Source organism: Pipistrellus kuhlii, unplaced genomic scaffold, assembly GCF_014108245.1.
Source record: "Pipistrellus kuhlii isolate mPipKuh1 unplaced genomic scaffold, mPipKuh1.p scaffold_m20_p_2, whole genome shotgun sequence".
NCBI lineage: Eukaryota > Metazoa > Chordata > Mammalia > Chiroptera > Vespertilionidae > Pipistrellus > Pipistrellus kuhlii.
In genome coordinates, this window is record NW_023425515.1 from 170,581,607 (window position 1) to 170,601,235 (window position 19,629).

Genomic DNA, 19,629 nt, shown 5'->3' on the forward strand with positions numbered 1-19,629 from the left:
TGGGTAATATAAAACCAACAACTGCCGAAACCGGTTTGGCTCAATGGATAGAGCGTCGGCTTGGGGACTGAAGGGTCCCGGGTTCGATTCCGGTCAAGGGCATGTACCTTCGTTGCGGGCATATCCCCAGTAGGGGGTGTGCAAGAGGCAGCTGATCGATGACTCTCATCAATGTTTCTAACTCTCTATCTCTCTCCCTTCCTCTCTGTACAAAATCAATAAAATATATTAAAAAAACAAAACAAAAAAAAACAAAACAAACCAACAACTTTGCCGAAACCGGTTTGGCTCAGTGGATAGAGCGGGCCTGCGGACTGAAGGGTCCCGGGTTCGATTCTGGTCAAGGGCATGTGCCTTGGTTGCAGGTGCATCCCCAGGAGTGGGGGTGGGGGTGCAGAAGGCAGCTGATCGATGATTCTCTCTCATCAACGTTTCTAACTCTCTATCCCTCTCACTTCCTCTCTGTAAAAAATCAATAAAAATAAAAAAAACCCAACAACTTTGGACATCCTATTTCTTAGAGATCCTTGACACGTATTACCCCATCCATCCCAGGCAATGCCCATCGTCCCTCTCCCACCTCCTCCCATCATCTCCCTTCCTACTAACTCCAAATTCTTCCTCACGTTACAAGGCAGATCAATGAAATCCTCTCAAGCCCATTTTCCCGAACTCATCTCCAGCAACAGCCTTGAAAACCCAGGGCCCTTTGCCAACATGCCCCCCCCTCCCTCCGGTGTTGGGCTTTCCTAGGTTCCAGAGGATATTCTCCTGGATTATGTTGGCCGACCTGCTTGTGGCCATCTTCCCCACACGGGATGCAAGCCTGGTAAACAGAGGATCCTCAGCAAATCACAACGAAAGCTAAAATAATGCTAGGTGAAGCATTCCACATGCAGAGTCTTATCCAGGCTTTACCCAAACTCTGTTGTGAGATAGGGACTCTAGCCATTCCCTTCTACAGATGAGGAAACAGACTTCCAACAGCGTTAAGTGCTTGTGGTTAGACGTGAGTAACAGAGTAGGAGTCCTGAGCACTGGACCAACATTGCTTAAGTCGAGGAGAGGGGAGGGGAGGGACTCTGGAGAGAGGCTGTGCTGGACAGGTGGGCGCTGGAAACTGGTTTAGGAGGTAGTGGTTGTCTCCGTGAACCTGGGGGAGATCACGCCTGGCGAGTGAGAAGGCCCAACCCCAGAGACTCGGTGCTTAAGGGAGCTGCGGGGGAGAAAAGGCGATCAGAGAGGGGCCAGGCCGTGGACGCCTGGACGGGGAAGGGTCCAGGACAGACCGGCCAAGGCCTGGACTCCCCGCTGAGGCAGAAGCAGGCGGAGGGGGGGATGGAGAGGAGGAAGTTTGGGGTGGGTGGCAGACCACTCCAATAAAGAATTCGCTGTCAGCAAGGAGAGGAGGCAGGTGGGGTGTGCCCAGGCTGGCGGCCCCAGGAAGGGCTTCGGGGTGTTTCCATGTGAAAGAGGGCTGCTTGTGTGTGGAAGGGGCTGGCAGCTGTGCTGAGAGGTCCTGAGGCCCCTCGGGCTGGAGGGGGGACCGGCCCAGGCCTCAGCGGCAGGGGCGGGGGCCGTGGGCCAGTGATGGGCCGGGGCGCGGGCCAGCGGAGGTGCGGGGCCCGGAGGTCAGGCAGGAGGGGCCCCTGGAGGACGGCCCTCCGCCTCCTCCCCCAGGGAGGCCGCTGCTCACGTTACAGGCGGGGATGGGGAGGGGGAAGCCGGGCGGACGGAGGTGGGCGCTGGCCGCGGGACGGCGGGGCGGAGCTGGGCGGAGGGCATGGGCCTCCCTCCCGGTCCTCTCAGGTGACAGCCGCAGCCCCCGCCCCGCCGCGTATTGGGGGGCCGGGCTCGCCGCGCCCAGAGCAGCCGGCGCCGGAGCGCAGCCTCAGCCTCAGCCGTCGGAGCGCGCGGACCCGGCCTCCCTCCTCCGCCGCCGCCATGGCCGCCCCCCGCGGCCTCCTCGTCCTGCTCCAGGCGCTCGGGCTCGCCCTGGCGCAGATCGTAAGTCCACGGCCGCCCCCGCCGGTCCGGGGTCCGGGGTGCGGGGTCCGGCGTCCAGGGTCCGGGCTGGCGTCCGTGCAGGGCTCTGCCGCCCCCCCCGCACCCCTCTGTACCCCCGGGACACGGGTCCCTCGGTGGGGTACGCACCGGGACCGGGTGGGGAGCCGGGGAGCCAGCGGGACCGGCCCCGGGATGCTCGCCCTGCGGGGACCGCACCGGGGACCGAGCTGGCGCCGGGTCCAGGTGGCGGGGACAATGGGCCCATTCACGGGGCTCCGGAGCCCCAGCCCCGCCGCCTCCCGGGGGCGCCGGCTCCAGCCAGACGCTGCTCCCCCCCCCCCACCCTCACCCCCCGCCCCGCGACTTCCGAGGGCACCCGGGGCCCGGGGGCTGCAGCGGCCGGACGCCCCTGGCGCCTGGGTGTTCGGGGCTCCCGCGGGCTCCAGCGCAGGGAAGGCGGCACCGGCAACGCGGAGCCCGGCCTGGGTCGGGGCTGCCCCCCGGGAGGATGGGGGGCGGTGTGGGGAGAGGGGCGTTTTGGGTGGGAGAAGAGAACAGCCCCCCCCCCGGCCCAGCCTCTCCTGCTCTCCCCTCGGGTTTACCCTCACCGGGGCGGGGAGAGGGCACCTACTCAGTACCCGGACCTGCTGGCCGTCTGAGCACACCACCAGCGGCCTCCCCTGCTCCCTCTGGGGCTGACTTGAGCCACCAGGTTCCCACCGGCTCCTCCCCAGACCTCGCAGGGGCAACGTGGCACCGGGGCATCCCGGCGCCCCTCTTCCCCCGGGGGTCATTGTTCATCTCCCCGAGTCTGTTTCCCCAGCTGCGGCCCGGGTGCGCCCCAGCCCGAGCTTTCTGTCCGGTGCTGTGTGTGGGGCACACAGGTTCTCAGTCGGGGGAAGCCTGCCGCTTCCTGCGGAATTCTCCCCTGGGGCGGGGGGTGCGCCCCCGGGACGCCCCGCTCCCGCGCCGTCTGAAGGCGGCACCCCCGTGTGTGTTTCCAGAGAGGTCCGCCCGGAGAGCGAGGCCCCCCGGGCCCCCCGGGGCCGCCGGGGATGCCGGGATCCGACGGCATCGACGTGAGTCTCCGAACCCGGGGCCGCGGCGGGAGGGCGGCGGACAAAGCGGGACTTTGTGAGCGCGGGCCGCGGGGAGGGGGCGGGCGGGCTCCTGGAGCTGCAGTGCCCTCTGTGGCCAGTAGGCGGCGCCGCCCGCCCCACAAGGGACCTGTTTGTTCTGCAAAAACCTCAAACCGGCGGGGAGAGGCAGAGCCCGTTAGAGCAGCTGCCCACAGACCAGGAGCTGCAGGGCTGTCCCCCCCGCCCCCGCCCACAGCGACGCCTGATCCCCTTCCCGGCCTCTCCCTCCTCTGGAAGGCGGGAGAGGCCTGAACCCCCGGGCCCTGTTCCCTGGCATCTGCGTGCTGCTTCAGGACAGTTTGGAGGCCTTGGCCAGACCGCTGACCAGCTGGGGCCAGACTCCTGTCTCTTCCTTTTGCATTTCTTCCCCGATTTAGAGCCCGCTGGGCTGGCTCGCTGATCTCCCCAGCACGGGGAGGGTTAAAGCCTCATTCAGCGGGAGGTTAGCTCCATGTTTACCCATCTGGACAGACGGCTATTCAGTCTGGTGCCCCCACCCCCAAACACAGCGAGCTGGGCTCCTGCCAGGTCTCTGGCTGCTGCCGTCGGCCGAGATGCCTGGAGGCCGCTCTGGGGCCGAATCTGACTCCAGGCCCTGCCTGTCCTCCACCAAGCGTCCTTTGTCACCAGGGAAAGGAGTTCCTTCCTGCCTCGGGAAGTTTGAATCTGCCCCTTCAGAGGCCCCCTTTCCCCACCCCAGTCTCTTTACTTCACTCACCTCCCCTGTGTGTTTTTCTAAAAGTTTCTTCCCACACTTGCCCAAACCCAAGGGGCACCAACCAGCTCCCCACAGGTAATTTGGAGCCCACAACCCCGTTTGCAAGTCTCATCACCAGCACCTAGCCAGCATGGGCATGTCTAACACCATGCTGATATCACCCTCTCCTCCTGTCTGGGATGGTCTCAACCAATGTATCATTTATTTTTATTTTTTATTTTTTGAGAGACAGACAGATAGAAATGGAGCTATTTTCCTAAAAAGTGCAAGGCGGAGGGGATCCAGGACAGAGGAGAAGAGGGTGAGGAGAGAGGCATGTGGACCCGTCAGCCAGGGTCTGTGTGCCCCCTTGGGTGGCATAAGCCAGCGCCTGCGGTCTCACCAGCCTGTATCTTGCAGGGTGACAAGGGGCCCCCTGGGAAGGCCGGCCCTCCGGTGAGTTGTGTTTTCTCCTTTGATCTTCACTCCGCTGGTGCCTGCCCTCCTCTCGCTAATGCGCGTAATCTGTTTCCAAGGGACCTAAGGGAGACCCTGGCAAAGCGGGGCCGGACGGGCCGGACGGGAAGCCCGGGATTGACGTGAGTAGCCTGACTCTGGCCTCCTCCCTGACGTTTGGTTCTGAGCGGAGCAGCAGGATGAGACTCTACAGCTATGAGCCCCGTCCCCTTCCTGTGACATGTCATCTCCCTGGAGCTGCACCCCGACCCCAGGAGCACTGACTCTGCCGCAGCCGGAGTTAGCGTCACATTGCTGGCTTCCAAGTGTCCGACTGAAAACTGCGCAGAGCTGGCCTGCACACCCCGTCCGTCCCCTCCTCCTCTCTTCCCGTCCCCACCCGAGCCCCTCAGGGTACAGCCCCAGAGAGGAGCATCATGTGGCTGATCTCAGAGTCCCAGGGGCCCCAAGGTCCCTGGCTCCTGGACACAGCCGGGGCCACTGAGGTAGTCATCTGGTCGGGGAGTACACTTGGGTCAGTCACGGAAAGATGGGAGGAGGTTCGTGGCCCCTGCTGGCTCCGGAGACCCCTCTCCCACCCCCCATCAGAGCTGTGCCCAGCCACCGGGCTCCTCCACCTCACCAGTCTTTGCAAAGATTACAAAGCACATTGCCTTCCACACCAGTTCTCACACAGCCACCCGCAGAGGTAAGCAGGATTGTTAATCCACTTGGCAGATGAAACATTAAGGCTCAGGAAAAGTTGCGAAAGGCAGACATCGAGAACATGACCATTCCAGCCGGGCCAGCATGGCTCAGTGGTTGAGCATCAACCTATGAACCAGGAGATCCTGGTTGGATTCCCAGTCAGGGCACATGCCTGGGTTGTGGACTCAGTCCCCAGCGTGAGGCATGCAGGAGGCAGCCGATCCATGATTCTTTCTCCTCTCTCCCTTCCCTTCCTCCGAAATCAACAAAGATACACATATTTAAAAATAAAAAGAAGACAATGACCATTCCAGACCTTCCTCTAAGTCTTCTAGATCCTAAATTGGGAGGCAGGAGGCCCAAGCTAACGGATCTTTGAGACTTGGTTTCTCATCTTTCAAAAGGAAGATACTCCTTCTGCCTGCCCACCCCCTAGGGTTACCGTGGGAACCGAGAAAAGAAAAGTGAGGTGCTGAGGCTCCTGGGCCTTTAAGGAGTTGGGTGAAAAGCAGTCGGGCTGGGACCAATTTGGCTCAACGGATAGAGCGTCAGCTTGGGGACTGAAGGGTCCCGGGTTCGATTCCGGTCAAGGGCATGTACCTTGGTTGCGGGCATATCCCCAGTAGGGGGTGTGCAAGAGGCAGCTGATCGATGACTCTCTTTCATCGATGTTTCTAACTCTCTATCTCTCTCCCTTCCTCTCTGTACAAAATCAATAAAATATATTAAAAAAAAAAAAAAAAAAGCAGTCGGGGCCCACCCAAGAGAGAGACCTCTGTGCCTGCCCCGCCCACGGGTCAGGGAGCAGTTCACCCCTCTGTGACCTGCCTTCTTTATTCCCAGGGTCTCACTGGAGCCAAGGGGGAGCCTGGCCCCGTTGGCCTCCCTGGAGTGAAGGTAAGGGCCTGCTGGGACTCAGGGAGAGCCCGCATTCGGGAGGGGCTGCGGAGAGAGGAGACCCAGCCTCTGAGCCTCGCCCGTTGCTCTTGCAGGGCCAGCCCGGGCTCCCGGGTCCCCCCGGCCTGCCGGTGAGTATACCTGCAGAGGCTTCGCCCACCCTGTGTGGATGGGGGAGGGGTTTGAAGAAGGGGCCGTCAATCCCATCTCCTTTCCTTCTGTCCTAGGGCCCTGGCTTCGCTGGACCTCCTGTAAGTGCTCAGGGTGGGGCAGGGCCCTGAGACTCCGGGGGATGATGATACTGAAGGGCTTTGGGGGACTGGCCATCGTGGGCAGGGGCCAGCATGCTCTCCTGCCAGGAGCGGGCAGACTCACCGGAGAGCTCTGAGCCAGCCCCCTCCGGGCCTATGCACCGGCTGTGGGATCCTCTGGTCCTTAAAGCCCTAACTTGTCCGTCTCTGGCACCAGCCCTTACCTTTGCCCCTGGGATGGGCTGACCCTCTGAGGCAGCCTGGCCAGTGACGTCTCTGTTCCTAGGGACCGCCCGGACCTGTTGGCCTCCCTGGTGAGATTGGAATCACAGGCCCCAAGGTGAGCCCAGCCACCCCCCTGCTGCCTCTGCCTCCTGCGCTCTGCCTCCACGGCCCCCACACCAGGTGTCTCCCCCGGAGTTCCTGGGCCTGCTTCTGGCCACCAGGGGGCTCCTGCAGGTCTGGGGCAGAAACCCCTCCTGCTGAGCCCACCCCGTGGTAGGTCTTCCAGGGAGACCACGGGCTGGGGCCACCCCTGACCCGTCAGGCCTCCATCTCCCCAAGAGCCCGGATCGCAGGCGGTGACCTGGAGGGGAGGCGGCACAGGGGTGTGATTCGGGCCTCTCTTGCTTCCAGGGGGATCCTGGACCGGAGGGACCGTCAGGGCCCCCGGGGCCCCCTGGGAAACCGGTAAGCATCCTCAGACCTCCCCCGTGGCGGTGCGCAGCCGCGGCCGGAGAGGGACGCTGGAAGCATGCCTGGGAGGGGGACGGCTCGGGGCCCGGTCTCACGGTCACATCCCCCCTCAGGGCCGCCCCGGGACCATCCAGGGCCTGGAAGGCAGCGCGGACTTCCTGGTGAGAGGCGGCCGTGGGACCAGGCGAATGCGGCGTTGGGGCCCCTGGGATGGGCCATGGTGGAGAGGGGAGGGTTTAGGGAGGGAAGGGGTCCGGAGACAGGACAGTGGGATTGGGGGGGGGGGGGGGTCCGGTGATAGGGCAGTGGGTTTAGGGAGGGGATGGGTCTGGAGACAGGACAGTGGGATTGGGGAGGGGAGGGGTCCGGAGACAGGGCAGTGGGATTGGGGAGGGGAGGGGTCCGGAGACAGGGCAGTGGGATTGGGGAGGGGAGGGAGACAGGGCAGTGGGATTGGGGGGGGAGGGAGACAGGGCAGTGGGATTGGGGGAGGGGTCCGGAGACAGGGCAGTGGGATTGGGGGGGGTAGGGGTCCAGAGACAGGACAGTGGGATTGGGGAGGGGAGGGAGACAGGGCAGTGGGATTGGGGAGGGGAGGGGTCTGGAGACAGGACAGTGGGATTGGGGAGGGGAGGGGTCCGGAGACAGGGCAGTGGGATTGGGGAGGGGAGGGGTCCAGAGACAGGACAGTGGGATTGGGGGGGGAGGGGTCCAGAGACAGGACAGTGGGATTGGGGGGGGGAGGGGTCCAGAGACAGGACAGTGGGATTGGGGGGGGAGGAGGGAGACAGGACAGTGGGATTGGGGGGGGGGAGGGGTCCGGTGATAGGGCAGTGGGATTGGGGAGGGGAGGGGTCCGGAGACAGGGCAGTGGGATTGGGGGGGGAGGGGTCCGGAGACAGGGCAGTGGGATTGGGGGGGGGGGGTCCGGAGACAGGGCAGTGGGATTGGGGGGGGAGGGGTCCGGAGACAGGGCAGTGGGATTGGGGGGGGAGGGGTCCGGAGACAGGGCAGTGGGATGGGGAGGGGCTTCGCAGAGTGGCTCAGCCAGAGGGGGTGGCAGGAGGGTCTGGGAGTTGGCGGGAAGGGGAGCACCGCCCAGCCGGCCTGAGGCAGGATGTGACCACCGAGCCCGGCGGGATTCTCTTTTCAGTGTCCAACCAACTGTCCAGCGGGCGTGAAAGGCCCCCAGGGGCTGCAGGGCGTGAAGGTGAGCGCCTGGCCTGGTGGGGAGGGCGGAGCCGGTGGGGGGCCCGCACCCTGAGCTGCCCCTTTTCCTCCAGGGGCATCCTGGGAAGCGCGGGGTTCTGGGGGATCCCGGCCGCCTCGGGAAGCCGGTAGGTGTGAGGGCAGAGGGCCGTGGGAGGGAATGTGGAGAGGACCCTGCTTCTTCCTCCTCCCCCTCCGTCCTTCCTCTGTGGTCTCTGGGGACAGAGTCTTGCGCTGGGAAGCAGGAGGCCCATGTTCTAGGTCCGTGTTTCCCAAACTTTTGACATGTGTGTACCCCTTCTATAATTTTCGTAGCGCTGAGTGCCCCTCGTACTCATGAGAACGTAGAATTAGGCGCAGCGAAGCACGGTGCAGTGCATATCCCCACCAAATCCGGTACAACGCGTACCCCCGCCAAACTCTCCCCGTCCCCCTGGGGGTGCGCGTACCTCACTTTGGGAAACACTGCTCTAGGTCCGTGTGCCCCTGGGCAAGGCCCTTCCTGCTGGGCCTCCTTTGCCCCCCTGCCATGAGGCATTGGGGAGGGATGCTGCCTTTGGCTGCCTGAATGGGTGTCTCCCACCTGCCCACCTTCTGACACTCCATCCTGCCCCTCAGGGCCCCAAAGGAGACGTGGGTGCTTCCGGAGAGCAAGGCATCCCCGGCCCCCCGGTAAGGAGCACGCCTGGGCCTCTCCTGTCCTCGGAGCCTCCGTGCCCTGCTGCCTCCGGCTGGAGAAGGCCCTGTGCCCGGGGAGACGGGGTGGCGCTGACTGCGGGGACCGGGGCAGAACCACAGCGGCCGGCGGACTGGCTGAGGCCCAGGCGGTGCCGCTGCCCTCCGAGTGGCTCTAGTGCATGTCCCCCTCGCTCTGGGCCTCGGTCCCTGTGAGACGGGCACAGAGGGGACTGGGCCGGCTGGGCTGGGGGTCGGTCCCTATGAGACCGGCACAGAGGGGGACTGGGCCGGCCGGGCTGGGGGTCGGTCCCTGTGAGACGGGCACAGAGGGGGACTGGGCCGGCCGGGCTGGGGGTCGGTCCCTGTGAGACGGGCACAGAGGGCACTGGGCCGGCCGGGCTGGGGGTCGGTCCCTGTGAGACGGGCACAGAGGGCACTGGGCCGGCCGGGCTGGGGGTCGGTCCCTGTGAGACGGGCACAGAGGGCACTGGGCCGGCCGGGCTGGGGTCGGAGAAGGTATCATGAAGAGGCCTTGCAGCCCCCGTCACTGCCATTCTTCCCTCCTGACAGGGTCCCCAGGGGGCCCGGGGCTACCCCGGCGTGGCGGGGCCCAAAGGAGAGCCGGTAAGTGGGTCGGGGTCCTGGAGAACTGCCCGACAGCCCTGGCCTCTGGGGCAGCACTGACTCTCCCCCTCCGCCCAGGGTCCCCGTGGCTACAAAGGCATGGTGGGCCCCGTGGGCTCCGCAGGCGCTCCGGTAAGTCTGCTCCCTCCCTCCCCGTCCGCCCGAGTCCCGGGGCAGGGGCGGAGCTCCCGGGGCAGGGGCGGGGCTCCCGGGGCAGGGGCGGGGCTCCCGGGGCAGGGGCGGGGCTCCCGGGGCAGGGGCGGGGCTCCCGGGGCAGGGGCGGAGCTCCCGGGGCAGGGGCGGGGCTCCCGGGGCAGGGGCGGGGCTCCCGGGGCAGGGGCGGGACTCCCGGGGCAGGGGCGGGGCTCCCGGGGCAGGGCGTGCAGGGGCAGGGCGTGCAGGGGCGCTGACTCGGTTCCCGCTGTCCGTCCTGCAGGGCGAGGAGGGCCCGCGGGGGCCCCCAGGCCGCGCTGGGGAGAAGGGCGACATGGTGAGTGCCCCCCGCCTGTCCGTTAGGGCTCCTGGGAGGACCGGGCTCAGCGCACCTAAGGCCGGGGTGTGTGTGTGTGTGTGTGTGTGTGTGTGTGTGGTGTGTGGTATGTGTAGGGTGTGTGGTGTGTGTGTGTGGTGTGGTATGTGAGGTGTGTGTGTGGTGTGTGTGGTGTGTGTATGTGTGTGTGTGTGTGTGTGTGTGTGTGTGTGTGTGGTATGTGTAGGGTGTGTGGTGTGTGTGTGTGGTGTGGTATGTGAGGTGTGTGTGTGGTGTGGTATGGTGTATGTGGTGTGTGTGTGTGTGTGTGTGTGGTGTGTGTGTGGTGTGTGTGTGTGTGTGTGTGTGGTGTGTGAATGTGTGGTGTGTGTGGTGTGGTGTGTGTGTGGTGTGTGTAGGGTGTGTGGTGTGTGTGTGTGGTGTGGTATGTGAGGTGTGTGTGTGTGGTGTGTGTGTGTGTGTGTGTGTGGAATGTGTGGTGTGTGTGTGTGTGTGTGTGTGTGTGTGGTGTGTGTGTGTGTGTGTGTGTGTGGTGTGTGTGTGTGTGTGGTGTGGTATGTGAGGTGTGCGTGTGGTGTGTGTGGTGTGGTGTGTGTGTGTCTCTTGGTGTCTGCATGGGAGTGTCTGGTTTGGGAAGAAGGTTTGTGCCCAGAGCCCAGTCGGCTCTGATTAAATTCAGATTTTGGGAGAAGCCAGGAGGTTCTGTGTGTGTGTGTGTGTGTGTGTGTGTGTGTGTGTCCGGGAATACACCGGCCCAGTGGCCACGGGGCCAGACAACTGAATTCCAGCAAATCAGCCATGGGGCTAATGGGATTGGTCCGGGTCCCAGTTCACTTACCTTTTTTTTTTTTTTTTTAATTAATAGACTTTATTTATTTATTTTTTTAGCAGTTTTGAGCTTACAGAAAAGTTGAAGAGAAAGTAAAGCTAACTGTTCTTTTTTAGTTTTTAATTATGCAGGTTTTAAAAGATACACAAAAGTAGAGAATGATATAATGAACCCCCATATAACCGATCTCCCCAAATTAACATTTTGCCAAATTCACGTCATCCTTCCTTCACTTTGTTATTGCTTCACTCTGATATTTTCAAGCAAGTCCTTACGTCATGCCATTTCATCCCTAAATACTAGTACTTCTGTGTATATATCTTAAAAATAAACACTTTTTCCCCCTCACATAATCACAGTATCATTCCATGCTAGCAAAAATCATCAAGTATTCCTAAACATCATAGCATTATCAGCTATGTTCCGTTTCCCCCAATTATGTCAGAAATGTCTCCTCAGAGTTCTTGTTCAAATTAAGACCCAAACGGAGCCCACACTTCGCATTGGGTTGGCGTTTGCATAGTGGAGCCGAGTCTCAGGGTCTCAGCGAGTGCGGCTCCCTCCCACCCCCCAGCCCAGCCCCTTCTGCTGGGACTACCCTCCCTCCCTCCCGCTGGGCCCAGAGCCAGAGGGCACTCCCGGCCGCTTTCCTCTCCTCCAGCCCCTGCACAGCGTGGCCTGGGCCGCAGGGTCCCTGGGGCGCAGAGGCCCCTGCTCCCAGCTGCCCCCTCTGCGAACCCCCAGGTAGGACTGCAGCCTCCCGAGGTGACCTCATCTCTTCTGCTTTGCAGGGAAGCCAAGGTGTTCGAGGGCCGCAGGGAGTCACGGGCCCGAAGGGAGCAGCGGTAAGTGGCCCAGGCCGCTCCGCCCAAGCCCCCGGGGCCTCTGGGCTGGGCTTTGCCGCCGCCCCCTGGCCCTGTCCCCTCGGGAAATGCCCCTTTCCGCGCCTCGGTGTTGGCAGCCGTCAGTGCTGTAGGGGAGCTCACGGGAAGCCCGCAGTGATCTCGGGCACATGTCACCCATTCAGGGGAGGGGTGTGGTCCCTCCCGAGTCCCACTCCCATGTCCCTCCCCTTCCCCCGGCTGACTGATGGGGCTTCATGCGGTGACCAGGCCACTTCCTCCCTGCACTCGGCAGCTGTCACAGAGCGACAGGGTGGGTGGCCTGACCCCGGGCATCTCCCCATGGTGAGTGTGCCTTCACCTCTCCCCTGAGCAGGGTCCCCCAGGGAGCGACGGCAAGGACGGGGCCCTCGGCATTCCTGGCATGAAGGTAGGAGTGGGGCCTGCTGGAGGGACTGGGACAGGGTCAGGGCCCCACCCGGCTTAGGCCCGAGTCCCATCGCTCCCTCGGATCTTGGAGGCCTGAGACCCTCAGGTGTGCATCGACGCATCCCTGCTTGCCCCCGGGCCTCAGTTCCCCTGCCTGCACCTCGGTGGAAGCCATGGACCTTCTGGGTGGAGCTCTCATGTGTGTCTCTGGCGTCTCTCCCGCAGGGCAGTGCAGGGCAGGCGGGGCGGCCAGGAAACCCAGGCCACCAGGGCCTCGCGGTGAGTACCACGGAGCCTGGCGGCCGCCCACTGCAAGCTGTTTGTCCTCAGAAAGACCGAGCGCTCTGCTGCCCACCGCCCCGCGGTGGCAGATCTGCACACCTGGGTCTTGCTCTAGTCCTGTCTGCACCCCGCCTGGGCCTCACCACCGCCTCTGTGGCCTCCGGCCTGGCTGAGGCCTCATCGTTTGGGCGATTGCTCCAGGCTTCTCTTGGGCGATTCCAACCCTCCACCCAGTGGGCCAAGTGGGATCTGACCATTCCCTGCCACAGCCCCTGCCATGGCCCTCAGTGCCTGGCCAGTCAAAGGGTACCCCAGGTACACTAAGTGGCAGGGAAACAGGGACTGAGAGCTACCATCCTGGCTCTCACAGCTCAGCTCAGCCTTCAAGAACCACATAATGGGACCAGCCTGCCCTTCCTGCCTCTCAACCACTTCTCAACACTGCCTTGGCTTTTCTTTAAAAAAAACAAACACAAAAGCCTAAACCGGTTTGGCTCAGTGATAGAGCGTCGGCCTGCAGACTGAAAGGTCCCGGGTTCCATTCCGGTCAAGTCATGTACCTTGGTTGTGGGCACGTCCCCAGTAGGGGGAGTGCAAGAGGCAGCTGATCCATGTTTCTCTCTCATTGATGTTTCTCTCTATCCCTCTCTCCTCCTTTCTGTAAAAACATCAATTAAAATATATTATTTTTTATAATCAATTAAATATATATGTAAGTTTCAGAAAGAAGGGAGAGAGAGAGGTAAAAACATCGGTGATGAGAAGAATCATTGACTGGCTGCCTCCTGCCTGCCCCATCCTGGGGATTGAGCCTGAAACCCTGGCATGTGCCCAAATCAAACTGGCAACTTCCTGGTTCCTGGGTCGCTGCTCAACCGCTGATCACACCAGCTGGGCTCTGATGTGACTTTTCTCTGCAGGGTGTGCCAGGCCAGCCCGGGACAAAAGGAGGCCCAGGAGACAAGGTGAATAACCCCAAGCCGGCAGCAGAACGGCTTCATCCGAGGGAGGCAGCCTGGGGGCAAGGGAACAGGGCATTCCTAATGACTGCCAGCTCAGGCCTCACCCAGGCTCAGCGGCTCAGCCTGTGCACAAATAGCACTTCCTCCTGCCCCCCAGCGCTCCCCGCCCCCGTCCATTCCCCCCGCCCCCGTCCATTCCCCCCCCGCCCCCCCCACCTCAGCTCGGTGGAGACGGATGGCATGGCCCTGAGTCCAAAGGAGAGACCCAGGGAAGCCAGTGGAGTCCTGAGGATCTGACCAGAGCACCTCTCCCTTCCACAGCTTATTGGGTCCCAGAGTCTGTTTAGGGCTCATTGGGCTTCTCCCAGACCGAGAGCCTGATGGGGCCCCCAGGCTGACCGCAAACTTTTCCTACAGGGTGAGCCGGGCCAGCAGGGCTTCCCCGGAGTCTCCGGCCCCCCTGGGAAGGAGGTGAGCGCCCTCTCCTCTGGCACAAGGGCTCTTGCTTTGTCCCAGGTCCCCAGGCCCGAGGACCCTGCGCTCAGCTGATGGGGTCCGGGTGAGACCATGGAGTGGGCCCCGGCATGGGCCCTGCCACTGGCCCGCCATCCTGCGGAAGCTCCCTCTCCTCTCCGTAGCACGCAGTAGGGATGGAGACAGTCTGTTCTGGGTTAAGACCTCCTCATGTGACCAAGCTGACTGCAGCTCGGAACCATTCATTCATTCATTCATTCATTCCCTAAGCATTCACCCAATACCTGCAACCGTGCTCAATGCTGAGGTACTCTTCACACAGAGCTTACGGCTTGTTAGCAGAAGAGACAGACATTAAGTTAGTTAAATGACTGTGTTGAGTTCTCTGAAGGAAAAGCAGAGACCGGAGGAGAAGACCGGGGCGAAGGGAAAGCTTCCCTGAGGAAGCGAACTAGCTGTGACTCGGGAACGGGCATTCGCCAGGTGTGAACGAGAGGGTCCACCAGGCCTGCGTAACCCCACTTTCTCTGTCCCCCAGGGAGAGCCGGGGCCTCGGGGAGAGATCGGCCCCCAGGGCATCATGGGGCAGAAGGTAAGTGCCTGGCACAGCGCCCTCCCTGCTGCCGGCTCTCAGGGCCCAGCACATGCGCCGTCCTGCCCACCCTGCGTGCGGCTCCCCCCGGGCCTCAGTGTGTCGGCCTGTGAAGTGGGGCTAAGGCCTTCCATGCTGGTGACAGTAGAGGTGGAGGGCACCCGGCCATGGCCATGCAGGGTCTGGCCTGGAGCCCGGCAGGGGGAGTCCCCCAGTGCTGCCAGCCGGGTGTGACCCCTCCTTTCTGTTTCAGGGTGACCAGGGGGAGAGGGGGCCCGTGGGGCAGCCAGGCCCTCAGGGACGGCAGGTGAGTGAGGGGCGGCCTCGATGGGCAGCGGGGAGCTGTCTGGGCACCTGGTTCGATGGACTCCTCTGGCTGCTTTTCTTCTCAGGGCCCCAAAGGGGAGCAGGGCCCCCCGGGAATTCCGGGCCCGCAAGGCCTGCCAGGCATCAAGGGAGACAAGGTACCAGAGGGCCTGGGGACAGCCTGGGAGGGGCCCTAAGCCCGGGGTGGAGGACCGGAGCTCAGGAAGAATCCGGGGGGCCCGAGGGGCGCGGGGGCGGCAGGCGGGGTGCAGGGACCCGCGTGCCGCCTCCCCGGAGAGGAGAGCTCACCCAGCCCCGCTCCCCGCTCCCCCCAGGGCTCCCCAGGGAAGGCCGGGCCCCGCGGCGGAGTGGTGAGTACCAGCCCCTTCTCAGCTGGGGGGGTGCCCCGGGCCCGGAGGTGGGGACGGGGTGGGGGTGTCACAGCCGCAGCTCAGACCCCTGGCTCCCCATTTGCAGGGCGACCCGGGCGTGGCCGGCCTCCCCGGAGAGAAAGGCGAGAAGGTGAGCGGCTGCGGGGGCGCCGGGAGCAGGTGACGGGGGACCCCTCCCTCCCCGAACCTGGTGACAGGGCTTCCTTGTGCCCGCAGGGCGAGTCTGGCGAGCCGGGGCCCAAGGGACAGGTGAGTCCTGCCTTCCTCCGCTGCCCCTTTCCCCTCTCTACACCCCCCGCCCGCCCCCGTCCCCGCACCCCTGGGCGCCGCGGGGACCCCCCTCTAACGGTGCGCCCCCCCCCCCGTCCCCGCACCCCTGGGCGCCGCGGGGACCCCCCTCTAACGGTGCGGCCCCCCCCCCCCGTCCCCGCACCCCTGGGCGCCGCGGGGAGCCCCCCTCTAACGGTGCGACCCCCTCCCCGTCCCCGCACCCCTGGGCGCCGCGGGGAGCCCCCCTCTAACGGTGCGACCCCCTCCCCGTCCCCGCACCCCTGGGCGCCGCGGGGAGCCCCCCTCTAACGGTGCGCCCTCTCACCCGGCTCCGCACCCCCTGCCCGCAGCAAGGAGTCCGCGGAGAGCCCGGCTACCGCGGGCCCAGCGGGGATGCGGGCGCCCCCGGGGTGCAGGGCTTCCCCGGCCCCCCGGGCCCCCGAGGCCTGGCCGGGAACCGCGGCGTGCCCGGGCTGCCCGGGCGCCAGGGCGTGGCGGTGAGTGGCCCGCGCGGGGCTTCCCGGGAATCTCCGGGGGGTGCGCTCTGTCCCCAGGGCTGGGGGGCGGGAGGGGGGCTTCTGGAGGAAGCGGACACCCTGAGGCTGGTCTGAGCCCCTATGGGAGGGTGGGTGTGGCTGCAGCAGGAGGGGCCTCAGGGCGCAGGGCGCTGGCAGCGGGGTGGGGGGGGTGGAGGGAGGGAGGGGGGGTGGAGGGAGGGTGGGGGGGTGTGGGGGGAGGGGGTCCCCTCCTGAACGGCTTCTCTGTCCAGGGCCGGGACGCCAGTGACCAGCACATCGTGGACGTGGTGCTGAAGATGCTGCAAGGTGACGGGAGCAGCCAGCAGCCCCTCCCTCAGGCCCTGCCAGGCCAGCACCCCTTCCAGTGGCCTGGCTCCCAGCAGCTCTGCCTCCAAGGGCCTGGGAGCTGAGATGCTCCTGGCCCGGCTGGGCCTCAGCAGAAGGGGGGGACGGGGGATGGGGGTGGGGGAGAAGTTAGACACCCCCTTTTCTGTCTGCTCACCTGTGGCCAGGGGCTGTCCTGAGGCGGTGCCTGTATTTCTGAGCTGCATCCATCTCCCTCCCTCCCTCCCTCCCTCCCTCCCTCCCTCCAGAGCAACTGGCAGAGGTGGCTGTGAGTGCCAAGAGGGAAGCCCTGGGTGCCACCGGCATGGTGGGCCTTCCAGGGCCCCCTGGGCCTCCTGGTTACCCAGGCAAACAGGGACCTCATGGGCATCCTGGCCCTCGGGGCGTGCCTGGCATCGTGGGAGCGGTGGGTCAGATCGGCAACACGGGGCCCAAGGGTGAGTGCTCTCGGTGGTGCGGTGAGGCCTGGTGATGGCATTTGGCCGCGGTGGGCCGGTCTGGCAGGCTGACTTTTTTTTTTTTTCCTTCTCAGTAGCAAATTGATAGAAACAAATATATTTATAGTTTGGGTTTTTTGGGGGGATTTTTTTTGTTTGTTTTAAATTTACTTAGTGGTACCCGTAAACATCTCTCCATGTATCTAAAAGCAGGGAGGCAGATTAACAAAACAGTGAAGCAGACAAGCTCGAGAATCCCGAGATGCGTGTGTGTCCAGCCTCTGCCGCTGGCTCGTTGTGGCTCTTGGACAAGTTACCTGTGAATCTTGCCATTTTACAGATGCCCTGGGGTTAGCTTCTGTGACATGGCAAGAACCTCGTCGTGTTGCTCTGAGGATTACATTCAGAGATAACACACAGAGAACTCTTAGTTCAGTGCTTGGCACACAGGAAATGCCAGCCATCCTACCCTGCAATGAACTTCATCAGCGGCACGTAGGGTCAGGCAAAAGTAGGTTTGCAGTTGTGAGTACACGAAACAGAGTTTATTCTTTCTTTTTATAAAATATATCTTATTGACTTTTTATAAAGTGGAAGAGAGAGGGCTAGAGAGTTAGAAACATCGATGAGAGAGAATCATCGACCAGTTGCCTCTTGCACACCCCCTACGGGGGATGTGCCCACAACCAAGGTATCGAACCCGGGACCCTTGAGTCCGCAGGCCGCCGCTCTCTCCACTGCGCCAACCGGTTTCGGCAGAGTTTGTTCTTGTATTAGAATTTGTTGTTTTGTTTTCCATGTAACTGTGGACCTACTTCTGCTCTACCCTGTAGTCTTCCGTCCTTTGGACTTCCTCTGTTTCACCAGTTCTGCAGTCCTTTCCAACTTTCCTCTGTTGTAAACTAGTCCAAAACAGGAATAACTGCTGTGGGTGGCATATAAGTTGAATAGCAACCAAAATAAAAAAAAAAAAAAGTTTTCCAATTCTGAAAAATGAAGGAGGCCCCATCTTTCTCGGCAGGAAAACGAGGAGAGAAGGGTGACCGGGGAGACGTGGGACGTGGGCACCCCGGGATGCCCGGGCCCCCAGGGATCCCAGGTAAGGCCTTGGCCCTGCCCAGCAGCCGTTCTGCCCCTCAGCTCTGGGATTAGTGACCCTCAGGCAACTGGGTCTCTTCTGGGAGGACTCATGCTCAGCTGCCTCAGTGCCGTACCCCGGCTCCTCTCCCCGATGGAGCACCCAGGAGCCTCCAGTTGGGAACTGGACAGCTGGGGACTCTGCTTCATGGGGGGAAAGGAAGGGCATGCACTCCTCAGAGTCCCTGTTTTGGGGGCTGGGATTAATGGACAAGCACATGTGACTCTCGATCCATGTATCTGGGGTAGAGAGAGCCCCTTCCTGCGGTGTCCCTGGCTTCATGGTCCCCATTGGAAAATGGCCAGTTCCAGAGCTGGGACAGGAGCAAGCCCTGATGTCTTGACCTTCTCCCATTCACAGGACTCCCTGGCCGGCCTGGCCAGGCCATCAATGGCAAAGACGGAGACCGCGGGTCCGCAGGAGCCCCCGGAGAGGGAGGCCGGCCCGGCCTGCCCGGCCCTGTGGGGCTGCCAGGGTTCTGTGAGCCCGCAGCCTGCCTGGGAGCCTCCGCCTACGCCGCTGCCCGCCTCACAGAGCCCGGGTCCATCAAGGGCCCATGAGCAGCAGCCAGGCCACAGCCCAGCAGGCATCCTGGGGGGAATAGGTCCCCTCTGGACCCCCTGGATAGACATGCAACCCATCCCTCAGCCCAGGAAACTAGCTTTCCCAGGACCTCTCTCTGGGACCCAGGAAGGAGTCTTGAGAAAAGAAAATTCTAGAACATGAGGGAAGGGAGGGGAGGGCATCGGAGTGAAAAGGTGAGGCCAATGGACAAGTGTCCCTGGAGAGTCCAGGCTCCAGAGGATGGGGTGTTTCTCTTCCTGGAGCGTAATTCAGCTCTTACCCAAACAATAGCTCCTTAATCTGCGCCATCCTCCACCAACCGTCTTGTCCCTGGGGCAGATGGACTGAGGTCTCGGCTGGTCCCTAACCCATTCACCCCCGGGCTTACTGGATGACTGCCGATAGGGGACGACCTGAGGTGGCCACCCTTAAGCCATCCCTACCAATTCCTTTCTGCCTCCCTCCTGAGTATTTAAACATCCACTCCCTTCTCTTTCTGGCATCACCTTCTCCCATCCTCCCTCCCCTAGATCCATACAGGCCTTTCTGTAAATAAAAGCCCACAGCTTGGCTACAAACCAGGATGGGATGCGAGTTGTTGGGCTTAATTTCTTATGGATTGGGGCTGGGCCTCCACTACCCGGGCAGGATGGTCAGGGGCTCCACTCCGAAGAGGGAGGGCAGGGGGTGGGGTACCGGCATCTGGGCACATCCCGAATTGTGGGCGTTAGGATGGCACCCCATGCCTGAGGGACATCTGATGGAAGAACCTGGGGATGGTCAGGACGGTGACCTGTTGTGTAATTTTGAGCAAATCCCTCCCCAGCCTCTGTACAGCTGTGACAAGGACTCAGCCAGATGTTATTTGTCCCAGTAGGGCAGCAATTTTCAACTGGTGTGCTGCTGAAAGAATTTTTAAAACATGCAATACCTATTTAGTTCAGGGGTACTACCTCTTTTCTTTTAGATTGTCAAATTAAAAAATGACAACAGCCAACACAACAGCTGCCTGGTGTGACGTCTTAAACACAAATATATGTCATATAATAGAGTTGCATTTTATTAGTCATGTCGCATAATAAGGTTGTATGTGATTGGTTAATTTTTGGCACCAGAAATTCTTATATACAAGTATAGTCCCCTGATTATTTACTTATTACTCACCCCCCATTAAAAAAAAAAAAATATATATATATATATATATATATATATATATTATTTTTTAAAATATATTTTATTGATTTTCTTACAGAGAGGAAGGAAGAGGGATAGAGAGTTAGAAACATCGATGAGACAGAAACATTGATCAGCTGCCTCCTGCACACCCCCTACTGGGGGATATGCCCATAACCAAGGTACACGCCCTTGACCGGAATTGAACCTGGGACCCTTCAGTC

General features: G+C 62.1%; 1 protein-coding gene across 1 annotated transcript; it reads left to right on the forward strand.

The window, feature by feature from the left end:
• The first annotated feature begins 1,865 nt into the window (after positions 1–1,865).
• Positions 1,866–18,816, forward strand: COL9A2 (collagen type IX alpha 2 chain). The gene is made up of 32 exons (XM_036446893.2): positions 1,866–2,007; positions 3,012–3,086; positions 4,264–4,299; positions 4,380–4,442; positions 5,851–5,904; positions 6,000–6,035; positions 6,132–6,155; positions 6,442–6,495; positions 6,792–6,845; positions 6,965–7,012; positions 8,005–8,061; positions 8,135–8,188; positions 8,679–8,732; positions 9,309–9,362; positions 9,441–9,494; positions 9,799–9,852; positions 11,473–11,526; positions 11,900–11,953; positions 12,178–12,231; positions 13,155–13,199; positions 13,614–13,667; positions 14,209–14,262; positions 14,516–14,569; positions 14,655–14,726; positions 14,904–14,939; positions 15,046–15,090; positions 15,177–15,209; positions 15,581–15,727; positions 16,000–16,054; positions 16,342–16,530; positions 17,552–17,629; positions 18,029–18,816. Exons 1-32 carry the CDS (start codon positions 1,945–1,947, stop codon positions 18,226–18,228), a joined length of 2,058 nt encoding a protein of 685 aa, XP_036302786.1. The 5' UTR covers positions 1,866–1,944; the 3' UTR covers positions 18,229–18,816.
• The last annotated feature ends 813 nt before the right edge of the window (positions 18,817–19,629 follow it).

Bases quoted from the DNA above. Each gene is read 5' to 3' on its own strand.
- COL9A2 (XM_036446893.2), top strand. From the start codon at position 1,945: ATGGCCGCCCCCCGCGGCCTCCTCGTCCTGCTCCAGGCGCTCGGGCTC. The intron at 8,062-8,134 runs GTGAGCGCCTGG...CTTTTCCTCCAG, and splicing joins AGGGGCTGCAGGGCGTGAAG to GGGCATCCTGGGAAGCGCGG. The intron at 8,189-8,678 runs GTAGGTGTGAGG...CCTGCCCCTCAG, and splicing joins CCGGCCGCCTCGGGAAGCCG to GGCCCCAAAGGAGACGTGGG.